The sequence below is a fragment of the Tasmannia lanceolata genome, unplaced genomic scaffold (genome assembly GCF_043159265.1).
Source record: "Tasmannia lanceolata isolate RefF3 unplaced genomic scaffold, GAP_Taslan_0.1 ptg000006l, whole genome shotgun sequence".
In the NCBI taxonomy this organism is placed as follows: Eukaryota; Viridiplantae; Streptophyta; class Magnoliopsida; order Canellales; family Winteraceae; genus Tasmannia; species Tasmannia lanceolata.
The window spans coordinates 17,313,961-17,325,573 of record NW_027518683.1 but is presented as its reverse complement, the minus strand read 5'-3'; the positions used below and the strand labels follow the sequence as shown (position 1 = coordinate 17,325,573).

Sequence of the window (11,613 nt, the reverse complement as noted above, 5' to 3'; positions counted from 1 at the left end):
GTTCTTATGACTCATATGAACTATGAAACAATGGAAAAGAGAAGGGATTTAGGGACCTAAGTGGTCTTTGTGGGTGTATTTGACCACTGATTTTATGTTTAGAATTTTAAAATATTAGCATTTCAACCGTTCAATTTTTCAGGCTTTGATCGAGCGGCCAGAATCTCTTTTTGGTGTGGTGTATGGATTCATGATGGATTGGGGGACCCAGGTGTAAAATAGTTTTGACCCACCATCCCTAACATAAATCGGTGCTTGTGTAGTGTATTCAACCATTGGGTTTATGGGATTCAAAGGTCCAAAATAGTTTTGGACCCAGCCTCCCAACCACACACTAGTGTTTGTGGAGTGTTTGTTACCAGGAAAATTCGAAAGTGATTTAACATTTCATTTTTGCAAATCTTTGTCTATCGAACCATCTATTTTTAGCATGGGATTAATGCCTAATTACAGGCTGGTGATGGATTAATAGATCAATGGCTCTGAACACCTCAAAAATTTCTCATATCTAAAGATATTGGATCAAAACTGTTTTGTAGACAGTGGTCCCAAGAGATTCAGATCTTATGCTGCAAATAACAGATAATATCGGACGAATTGGACCCTCTTAACTCTCTGAGCCAACGTTGCTTTCAGGTATACTATATTTCTGTGCTTGAAACTTTACCATCATCATTTATCGTGGAAGAAAAAACCAGGAAATGTTTTTCACAGGCTCTGTTTCTTTCAACGTAAAATGGGCGTAGAACAAATTTTAGTTGTTTAACATCCATTTTGCGTAAAAAGAAGCAGAGCCTGGAGGAAAAATCCTCTCACGTGCACACATCACCGGAGGCTCTTCTTACTAGTATTTGCATAATATAGAGGAATGATCACACACATCTTATATACATATTTGCTCTATATACACCATATTATATTCTATAAATTCATCAGCTCCAACATATGCATGTCTTCTTTCCATGCAAATGAAATGAGTATAAAGAAATTCATTAACACTTGCTACGAAATTTGCAGATGCTTAAGACTTGTAAAACCTGTAAAAACAAACTTTAAAGTATGCAAAGCAAACTATAAATGTATAACCACTTGCCCTTTAGTCTTCAATCCATGCCTGAAACTGAAGCTCTCCACGGGCAAACACGCATGTCCATCATCCACGCACCATCTTACAGCTATAAACGAACAGCCCCCTTTGGCCTTTTATACGTGTACCACCTTGCGATCAAGAGATACACCGCAAAATTCAACAGACTAAGCACAGCCAGAAGCCAGAAGAAGTAGTCAAGGTGCCCTCGGTTCAAATTATCCGGTATCCACCCAACTTTCCCACCCTTAGTTGATATAGTTGTGACAATTGTGACAAGGACAGTGCTCAGATAGTTCCCGGCAGCAACAGTTGTAAGTGAGAGCGCGGAACACATGCTCCTCATGGCATCGGGTGCCTGATCGTAGAAGAATTCCATCTGCCCAATGAAGGTGAAGACCTCAGCTAACCCTACGAGGAAGTACTGCGGCACTTGCCAGAAGATCGACATGGGTAGATGTTCGAGATCATAGTAGTTGTGTTCCTTCACCATTCGGAGCCTTACTAGTTCGAGGATTCCAGCGGACAACATGGAGAATATGGATATGACAAGGCCAATGCCCATACGTTGTAGCTGGGTGAAGCCACGGTCATGGCCAGTGTACCTTCTCGCAACTGGCACAATGAATCTGTCATAGACTGGGACCCAGAAGATGACACTGATGGTGTCAAAGATGGATAGAGTTGCCGCAGGGATTTCGAAGTGCTTACCCATGTGAAGATCCATGGTGCTGCCTTGTAACACAAACATGGTGCCCATTTGGCTATATACGGTGGCAAAAACTATGCCGCTTGCCCATATGGGAAGCAACCGCACTACGACCTTGAGCTCCTCGACTTGGGTCACTGTGCAGAGTCTCCATGGATCCACCACACCTTTGATGTTATCTGTTTCTGTCACCACTGCTGCCTTGTCGAAGAACCTGGTCGCAACGATTGCTATAGATTATGCCGATGAATGAAAAAGAGAATATGCAGCTGCTTAGCAAAGGACGAAAACTTGAAGGCCTGTTTGGATGCCAGCAGGATGTTCTTATTTGAAAATAAGATTATTTTAAGTTAATCTCATTAGCAAACTAACATTAAGGCCATGTTTAAAACGATCGGAAGGCCCAATTGGACGCAGTTTTTAACACTACAATTTATGCAAATAATAATTAAATAGTAATAACAAAATCATCATCAACAACAACAATAATAAATTTATAAGTGTGCTTCGATATGGCCCCCTTGACAATGTTATGATTCCTTCCATATTGGTTAGATAAAACAGTGAGAATGCTATATGATCAGATTGCTGCGACTTTCATTTATCAAAATCATGTTCTTTCAATAACTTGTGGTCCTGTGAAGAGGGTTTCAATTGTCTGGAAAAAAAAACAATATTAGTTTCACTCTTATATTATCAGTCATCTCTTGTTTTGGCATCATTGAGTTGTTGCACTGCACATGACTTTTCCTGTTTGTTTTCCGAATTCCTCCAAGAGGGAGAATTCTATTGTATTAACAGTGACTTGGATTGAGAGTTTCTTCGTCAATGATAGAGGGAAAGGTTTCCTTGCCTTTAGCGTAGTACCCCAAAACTGAATTTCATCAGTTTAAATAACTCGTCAGTCTCGTGTTTTTGCCGACAACTCGTTATGTGCCATGTAGAAGCTTCTAACTATAACTTGTCCAAGTACAACTTCCAGTTGCCAAAATCCCTTTATAAAGGAAGCTTGAACATTAATCTTTTAAGTTCACATCCAACTTACATGTTTAGACTGTGTAATGAGGGAGCTTAATTTTCCAAAAACTGAGATATGGAAGGTAGGGCAGTAAAAACAGTGGGTTTGGATTTTGGGTAGCTGTATGTTAAGGCATCTATCTAAAGCTTTTGTCAGGAAGTGTAGCTTACTAACCAAATAAAAAAACTCATGTTTTTTCAGACCCATGATGTAAGCGCACAGACACATGCAAACATGCATTCATACAATTTATCAGTACGAGTTATAAGCTAAGAGTCTTAGAAAACATTAATTGTTAAAGTATAAAAGATAAGGGAAAATTACATCTACACCCCCTCTAGTTTCTAACACCTTCAACTCTGACCCTGACTTTCAAAACGTGACAAGTACACCCCTTGAGGTTTCAAAACGTGACAAGTACACCCCCTCCGTCAACTGTCCGTCAGTTTAACCTGACGGAAAGACTGAAACAAACCATGGTTAATATTTTGAGGACAAAAATACCCTCATTTGCAGAGGGATTAGGGTTACGCCATTTCCCACTGCCACCGTCGCACCTCTGGCCATCGCCGCCGCCGCCATCTCCCGCCACCACCGTCACCGCCACCACAAACAATGAAACCCCACCCCATGGCTACATCAAACCCACATTTCAAGAAAGAAAAAAAAACATTGATAAAAACAAAAAAAGTCCTAAAATGTTAGGGTTTATATGCAAATCATGATAATGGTGTGAACGAAGACAAATAAAACTCCTAAATCGAGGGTTTATGTTAATAAAGAAACAAGGGTTTGAATCAAACCCTAATTTTCAGTTTTCAAGTCTGAAAACCCTAATTCTCAGTTGGGGAAGACGAGGGCACTTTGGTCATTTCCACCTCGCCGTCTACTCCGTCGCGTTAAAAAAACTTCAGGGGGTGTACTTGTCACGTTTTGAAAGTCAGGGTTAGAGTTGAATGTGTCAGAAACTAGAGGGGGTGTATCTGTATTTTTAATAATGCCTTTCTCCAACAGCTTAAGCTTTTGGAGACGTTGGTAAGTGAACATGTTATTAGAGCCAAAGGTCTCGAGTTCAAACCTCCTGGATATCCACATGCGATGGTTGGCCCATAGTGGGACCACATGTGCCACGTGTTTGCCAAGTGGACCACACGTGCGGGGGAGTGTTAAAGTATAAAAGATAAATAACGCATTTCTCCAACAGCTTAAGCTTTTGGAGAAGTTGGTAAGTTAACATTATTCGAAGAAAAATGATCTCATTCTACAAAATAATCCACAACAACTAAAAGGGGCTCGTGTACACTCACCTGAACTCTTCTGTGTGATCAATCTTACGACTTCCTTGGATAGCAGACTCCTCTTTAGCATTTTCATAGAGAAGAAACTTGTCAGAGGGAACTTTTACATTAAACTTCCTAAATGATGCGACCACGACCTGAAAAATTCTTGTCAGGGGGCTGCCTCCTGGTTTCTGGTGTCGGTATAACCGGGTGCCAGAAAAGAAACTCACAACAGCAATTGCCATTGTCACTGCAGGGATGCCAAAACCCCATCCCCACCCTACATTTGTTTGTATCCAAACCAAGACAGAGCCAGCAATAAGGGCACCAATATTAATTGAGAAATAGAACCAGTTGAAGAAAGAACTCTTCTTTCTCTTCTCATATTCATCATTTTCATCGAACTGATCAGCACCAAAAGAAGAGACACAAGGCTTAATTCCTCCAGTACCCAAAGCAATGAGATAGAGTGCTAAAAAAAACACTGCACTTTGTGCTTTCTTGGGGTGACAAACACCATTATTGCATGGCGGACGTAGCCCTCTAATGGATGCTGACATTGTTAACAATGTCATCCCCTGTAACCAATAGAAAACTTTAAATGTTTATGGAGTAAAGAATACCAAATTCAATTTCTATAGACCATAGTTGCTGGAAACGCCTTCGGCAAGTGGGAAACACGTTTCCCCATAAACACATTTTGGAAACTTTTCCAAAACATGGAAAAAAAATGGGGAAACATTTCCAAAACGCATAGAAACTCATGGGAAACATGTGGGAAACTTATGTCAAATGTGCGGTAAAGTTCTGTGAAACGTACCGAAAACACTTTGCAGAAATCATACTAAAAATATTGTAGAATATATATTGAAAAGGAAAATAATAGGATCTATAATAAGAAAGACTGTAATAAGTAAAAAAACTATGTTAAAAAATAAAATATGTAAAGAGCATATTTAATTCATTTATGTATGCCTCTAAGTTAAATAAAAATTATGAAAAAATTATAAGTGCATGTATTTATGTGCAAAAGCGTGTAGAAATTTGAAACTTACAAATTTCAAGTCTATATGTTTTCCTGGTATTTCATATGCGTTCACTTGACGTTTCTTTATCTTTTTTGAAATGTTTCTAACACGTTTCTTAAGAAATCTCTCAATGCGTTTCTCATACGATTTTATATCACTTTCTCATTTCTCGTTTCCCCTCTAATTTTTTTGTCGCGTCTCCTGCTTCTGCTTCACGTTTCGATTTCCGAATTCATTTCCCAATCTGGTAACTATGCTTTAGACTCAAAACTCAGCCCGGACTCAATGAGTTCCCGACAATTAGTGAGCTTGGAACTCTACAGAATATGTGTTCAAGATTTTTGGATTTGAAAAGCATACGCTGCAAGTCTGGTATTCTGAGTTTCCAATTACTCAATCGATATATCAGGTACTCCAATAATTCAAATTAAGTTATGTTTCTTTCGGTTTCAAGATCGCTGTAATCTTTTAAACTATACCCAATTCTTCAGTGAGTGGAGTTGAGCCCAGGCCTTTTAAAAACATGCTCGATGATGCATTTTAAACACTTAAAAAGTATGTTAAAAAAGAATCATATTCCAATCTTACAAAGACATAGACGACTGAGAAAGAAGCAATTGTCCAATATCTTCCCATGTAGGCATCAGCTATAAAGGCTCCGATCAACGGTGTGATGTAGCATGTCCCTGACCAATTCGTGACATTATTGGCTGCTGTCGCATTTCCCTGATGGAGACGGGTCTTCAGATAAACCACCAGATTTGTGCTCATCCCATAGTACGCCAATCTTTCACAGCATTCATTTCCTGTGGAAAATGGATACCTCACTGTTATTAAATCCTGTAGAGGAATGAATATCATTATGTTATGGGTCTAACTCACCAATAATAAAGGGACAGGCTTTCCAGTTTCCTGTTTTACTCTTGACAGCCGGATTGTTATGCATATCCACTGTCCCATCTTTTGTGTAAATGGGGTCTTCTTCCATGTAAACATAGCCTTCTTCCATGGACTTATCACTTTGATACTCTGAAGATTTTCTTTGCATGTTCCTTATACCTTTTTACCTGTAACTTCATCATTCACAAAGTGTATAAGTGAAAAAAGCAGAAAAGGACATTTGCATCAATTGTAAGCTGGTAATCAAGTTTTACTAACTGAACAGGACATTTAGAGAATCAGAGTAGTCTAATCATTGTATGCAATTGCATTAAATATCACTCGATCACGCCTCACATCCAAACAAAGTTGTGCCTACTGGGAATGCACTCAAGACATCTACCAAGAAAGACATTCATAAAAGTTTTTCCCACTTAAATTAAATGCAATAATGAAATGATGTGTTAGCAAAAGGATGCATATGTGACATAACATCCCAATGAAAAAAAAATATTGCCTTGAAGAAACAATCTCAATTCTACTCCGGGATTAGGGTCCTGCATCGGTTGTATGCCGGTTTTACATTTGGCTTCACTATGTAAAGGATCCAAAAGGACCAAAACCCATTAGCCCTCTTTTAGTTTAACTTCTCACCGAGCACGAGGGAGGGCAGTCAATTCAAGCATCCTCGTATATCTAGCCCTCCCAAAGCTTCCTCTCTTATAGTGTTCAAATGTTCATTAGCTATTTGTCTATTGTAACTTGTGTTATTATTGTATACCCATTATATTTAGTTAGAATGGCTTGTTTGTGATTCCGATTTACTGTATCCCACACACTATCTATAGAGACAAAGACAGTGAAACAAAAAAAGGAAGAGTAACCATAAATGTGGTAGAAGGCAGAGGCAGGAGGAAGGGGTATGAAGCACATGAAATATTTGAAGCAAATCTGAAATTCAGAATATGCAGAATGTACCTACCAACTCAGAATTATACCATGTGAACAGAGCAAGAATTTTTCACATTTTTTTGGAAAAAAAGTTGCCAAGAAATGTCAGCTGTAATCCAAATAACTTTGGCTGCTTTTTGTCAAAGTAAGGATACTGTTAAATGTACAAGTTTCAAAACCACAAGATGGGTTGCTTGTTCCATGAAAAACACGTGACAACCAAATAACTTGTTAAATGATTACTGTCTGGCAGAAACGAGTTGATAAACTGAAATTGTGTGTACAATTATGTTTAAAATGAGAAATTCCAAATTTCCCTTACGTCTTGATTATAGTACTATTGGATTGCAATGCCCATTTTTTGTTACTATCACAATTTTGAAAGGTAAAATATCATTTTTGTCTGAGGTCTCAATATCAGTAGAATTGGTTTTTATTATATTGAAGTAGATCAGATGGTTTAAGGATTGATAGAGAAGTTGTTCAACAAATATGAATTCTCCTAATGATCCAGTCCCAAACATGGCGGAATCTAGCACGCGAAGCAATTGGCATGCAATGAACAGAGCATTGTTAATAGCATGTGAAATCTTACTAAGACAAGTAAATACAATGTTTTGTGTTCAGTCATGTGGGAGAATGAGGAAATTTTAGTAAGAGAGTGGGGAAAATTTTCAGCTCTTTGGATCTCACAGTAATATGGGAGTTGTGATAGGCCTACTTTCCGCATTCTATGACTTAGTCTGAGAATGCCAATGCATATAATATAAGGGGACGAGGTATTCTCAATATTGTCCAAATTAAAAATTATCAAAAAATTCCCATGTTAGAAGTCCCAAAATGGATATGAATTAAGAAATTACAGTCCTCTAAATAAAGGGAGATGTGCTTGGGGTTTAAGTGGCAACACACCCATATATTCCCACCTTTGGACCCAGTGATAGTTGTTACTTTGCGCAACTAATAATGATGGTTACTCTGTTTTTGTCTCGCAAATTAAAAAATAAACATGAGTGAATGTTAGTCATCTAAGGTGGCAAGTATGAATTTCTTGTATTTTAGGGAAAGTTATTTCAAAGAAGCAAAAATTCCTAGATCCAAACATGCCCGAAGAGAATTCTGTTTAATCAAACTCCATGGATAGCTGCATGAAACAACCAAACCTTAGTTTCATGAAGTGGGAGCTGAAGTAAATTCATTGTAGGAACATAGAAGAAGTGATCTTTGGAAAGGTCAGAAAGTAGGAGAATCTAGGAATCTGTAGAAAATAACAAGAGAGTCTAAACTATCAATAATACAGCATGACTAAGATGAAGTAGGAGCAAAATTACAAAACCAGTGAAGCACCCTGATTAAAAGATTCTTGCTACTGCTAATGTAAGACGCATTATAGTCATGGAACTTACAAGAACGGCAGAGAATTAAATCAGCAAGCAACAATTATCAATCACAAAGATGATCAGATTCTGAAAGTTTCTCCTTTTCTGCTTGGCTACATGTAATTGAGAGGTTCAGATCTATAAATACTGGCTCTCCTAAAAGACCCAGATCAGCTAAAACTACTCACCCCTTTCTTAATTTAACATTATTAGGTTGAAAAGCACCCACAAACAAACAAGAAAGCATGGAGTTTCCTGGTATTTTAATGTCTCTCAACAGCCATAGTTGGCATGTAGAGCATCACAAGAACAGACGAAAAATACCCATATCACAGAATTGCACAAGTCAATGAAGAAACTGAAACCAAGACAAATAAGCCCAACGTTTTCTACTGCAAGTGATAATATATGCCAAACCCATCTAAGAAATAATCACTGAAATTTATGTCCAATCAAAATCAAGATAAAAAAAACCCAAAAAATAAGCAAAAACTTAAAATAATATAGAAATATAAAAACACAGACCAGAGATTTCACCAATTCATCATTAGAGAAATCAAACTACAAGAGAATTGTGGGTCAAAAAATTAAATAGTATAAAAATATAAAAACACAGAGAAGAGAGTTCACCAATTCAACATTCGAGAAATCAAACTGCAGTGGAATTATGGGCACTGAGATTTAAGTGATTTTAGTCAAACCCAGGTGAGAAATTCTATCTAGAATCGGTTTCATATTGGATAAAATCTTGATTCCAAACCCCCAAAAAAATAATAGAAAAAGCTAAATATTGACTTGTTTACGAGACATACCTAGTGGAAGTGATCCTGTAAAAGATTCCAAGAGACGCGGGAAAGTTGGACTTTGTTTAGTCAAGAGGAAAAAAGCGAGCCAAACCAGGCCCACTATTAAATAACCAAATGGTCCATATGTCTCTTTTGCATGAGAAATTATATGATGCGTGGCCGTATAGACCCCTTTTTTTTTCAAAATGTACAGTACGGTTCACTCCATAGGATGATCCGAGCCGTCCATTTGTTCGGCCACACGGTAAATAGGTTGTGCCCAAAAATCATATCCATAGAATGATCCTGACCCTCACAATCTATAGAAGGTTCTCATTTTGCATAATCAGAAGCATTGATTGAAAAGGCAAGTATATGTCCAACAATATGCCATCATGATCAGATGATCCTAGGCCGTTGATCCAACTACCCTTATTTTGGGCCCCATAAATGCGTATATATACGCATTGTTGGTGTATAAACCAATCATATTAACCATGGTTGGTGCACATACGCATCAATCTACATCATGGAATCCAGATAAACCACGGCACAGTGCAAAACTCTCACCGACTACCATAGTTAGAAAACTCTCTGAATAAGTCAATATGCCAAAATTCTTATGGCTCATTTTAAGCTTTAAAAACTCTCAAATAATTGAAAATTATTACTATTTTCTAAATTACATGAAAATTTTGCTGATTAAACCCAAATTTGACAAGGAAAATGATATCCCCCACCAGTTTCTGTGAGAATGGTCCACTGCTGGAGGATAAATTCACCCCCTGTAAATAAGTGTAGGAAGATAGAGAAAATGCATGGGTTTATATTTGATAGTGTTGGTGTATTTTTTAATAAAAAGTAAAAAGAAAAAGTCAAAAAGTGATTTTTTGAATAAAACAAAACTATGTGAAGACAAAAACTATAAAAAAGCTAAAAGCAAACAAAACAATCCTCTAATTGTTTAGTCCCACATAGGTTGGGAGCATGGTTTTAAATTTCGAATCCAAAATTTTGGCATTTCGGTGGAGACTGACACCGAAACCACCAAAAACCGAAACAGTCATTTATTTCGGCTGAAATTTCGGTCGAAATTTCAGGGTCCGAAATCAGTACCGAAATCGAAATTTTAAACCTTGGTTGGGGGAGAGATTGGAGGTGCTGCCGTGGTGGTAGAGGCTATAAATAAGCCTTCCCTCTTCTTACTCTCTACACAAGTCCTCATGTGAGTGAGGCTGCAATGACATGGTCTAAATGGCTAGGGTAATATATATATATGAGAAAACGGTTTCTACACACAAGTTACAGTGGAGGCCCACATTGTTTGGGTGATCCAAACCATTCATTTGATTGGCCCTCACATAGATAGGGTGTGCACGAAAAATCAGCTCCATAAGATCATCCTAACCCTTCAAACCGTGGAGGCAAAAAATGTACAGATTTGTGAAGGTCTATACACGTCCATTTTACCTCCACAAATCGTAGGGTTGAGATGATCCTATGGAACTGATTTTTTGTGGACACCCTATCTATGTAAGGGCCAATCAAATGAATGGTTTGGATCACCCAAATAACATGTCCTCCACTGTATTTTAAGCTAGTGTGTAGATAACTTATTTACACTTGTGTGTAGAAACCGTTTTCTCATATCTATTATAATAAAGAGGAAAGGGTTTTTTACTGTTCATCATGCTAACGTGTCAGCCTCCCCTTTGTCTTAACATATACTAGTAATACCCGACGTGCGATGTACGACACTGCCAAAAAAAAGACTATGATACGAAGGAAAAAATTAGTTAAAAATATGTATAAACAATATTTTTAACAAGACATGCGATGCATGACAGAGCAAAAAAAACGGAGTATGATACCCGACGTGCAATGCACGACACGGCAAAAAAAAGAAGAAGACTGATAATAAAAAAAAAATTAGTTCAATATATGTAGAAACAATAAGCAAGAAAGTATACATAACCACGTACCAAGTAATGAAAAAAATACAAAGGAAAGAGTTTTCTAATTACTTTTTCTAGAAAAAAATATGCACGATACGGCGGAAAAAAAGTATATGATAATAAAAATTTCGTTATTAATTTTTGTGTAAAAAAATAAAAATATGCACGACACAGCAAAAAAAAAGTATGTGATACAAAATTTCGTAATTAATTTTTATGTAAAAAAAATAAAAATATGCACGAAATGGCTAAAAAAAGTATATGATACGAAAAAATGTTATTTAAAAAATATGTAGAAAAATATAAGTAAAAAAGTAGATAAAAATATATAAAAAAAGTATTATATACTTTTTCTAAAAATATATGTTTTTTATTTTTTCTAAAAAAAATTTCTAATGCTTTTTAACAAATGACGGGGGTAGGATTGAAATTATGACATTTTGAAAAAAAAAAAAAAAGGATTGAAATTATGTCGGTTTAATGGGTACCTTTGTTAAAAAGCATAACGAGGGGGTAGGATTGAAAATATGTGGGTTGAATGA

At 37.0% G+C, this 11,613-nt stretch overlaps 1 protein-coding gene across 12 annotated transcripts; it reads right to left on the bottom strand.

The window, feature by feature from the left end:
* Positions 1-861: 861 nt before the first annotated feature.
* On the bottom strand, positions 862-9,273 carry LOC143879948 (protein NRT1/ PTR FAMILY 8.1-like). Of its 12 annotated transcripts, none has more exons than XM_077382665.1 (6): positions 9,144-9,158; positions 8,116-8,210; positions 6,005-6,189; positions 5,711-5,928; positions 4,122-4,672; positions 862-2,010 (listed from the first exon to the last, which is right to left on the bottom strand). In XM_077382665.1, exons 3-6 carry the CDS (start codon positions 6,168-6,170, stop codon positions 1,176-1,178), a joined length of 1,770 nt encoding a protein of 589 aa, XP_077238780.1. In that variant the 5' UTR covers positions 6,171-6,189; positions 8,116-8,210; positions 9,144-9,158; the 3' UTR covers positions 862-1,175. The 12 variants fall into 12 exon arrangements, with proteins under 12 accessions (XP_077238780.1, XP_077238782.1, XP_077238779.1 ...); XM_077382667.1 differs by lacking the exon at positions 9,144-9,158 and adding an exon at positions 8,962-9,115 and having other exon boundaries at positions 6,005-6,195; XM_077382664.1 differs by lacking the exon at positions 9,144-9,158 and adding an exon at positions 8,962-9,115.
* Positions 9,274-11,613: the final 2,340 nt, after the last annotated feature.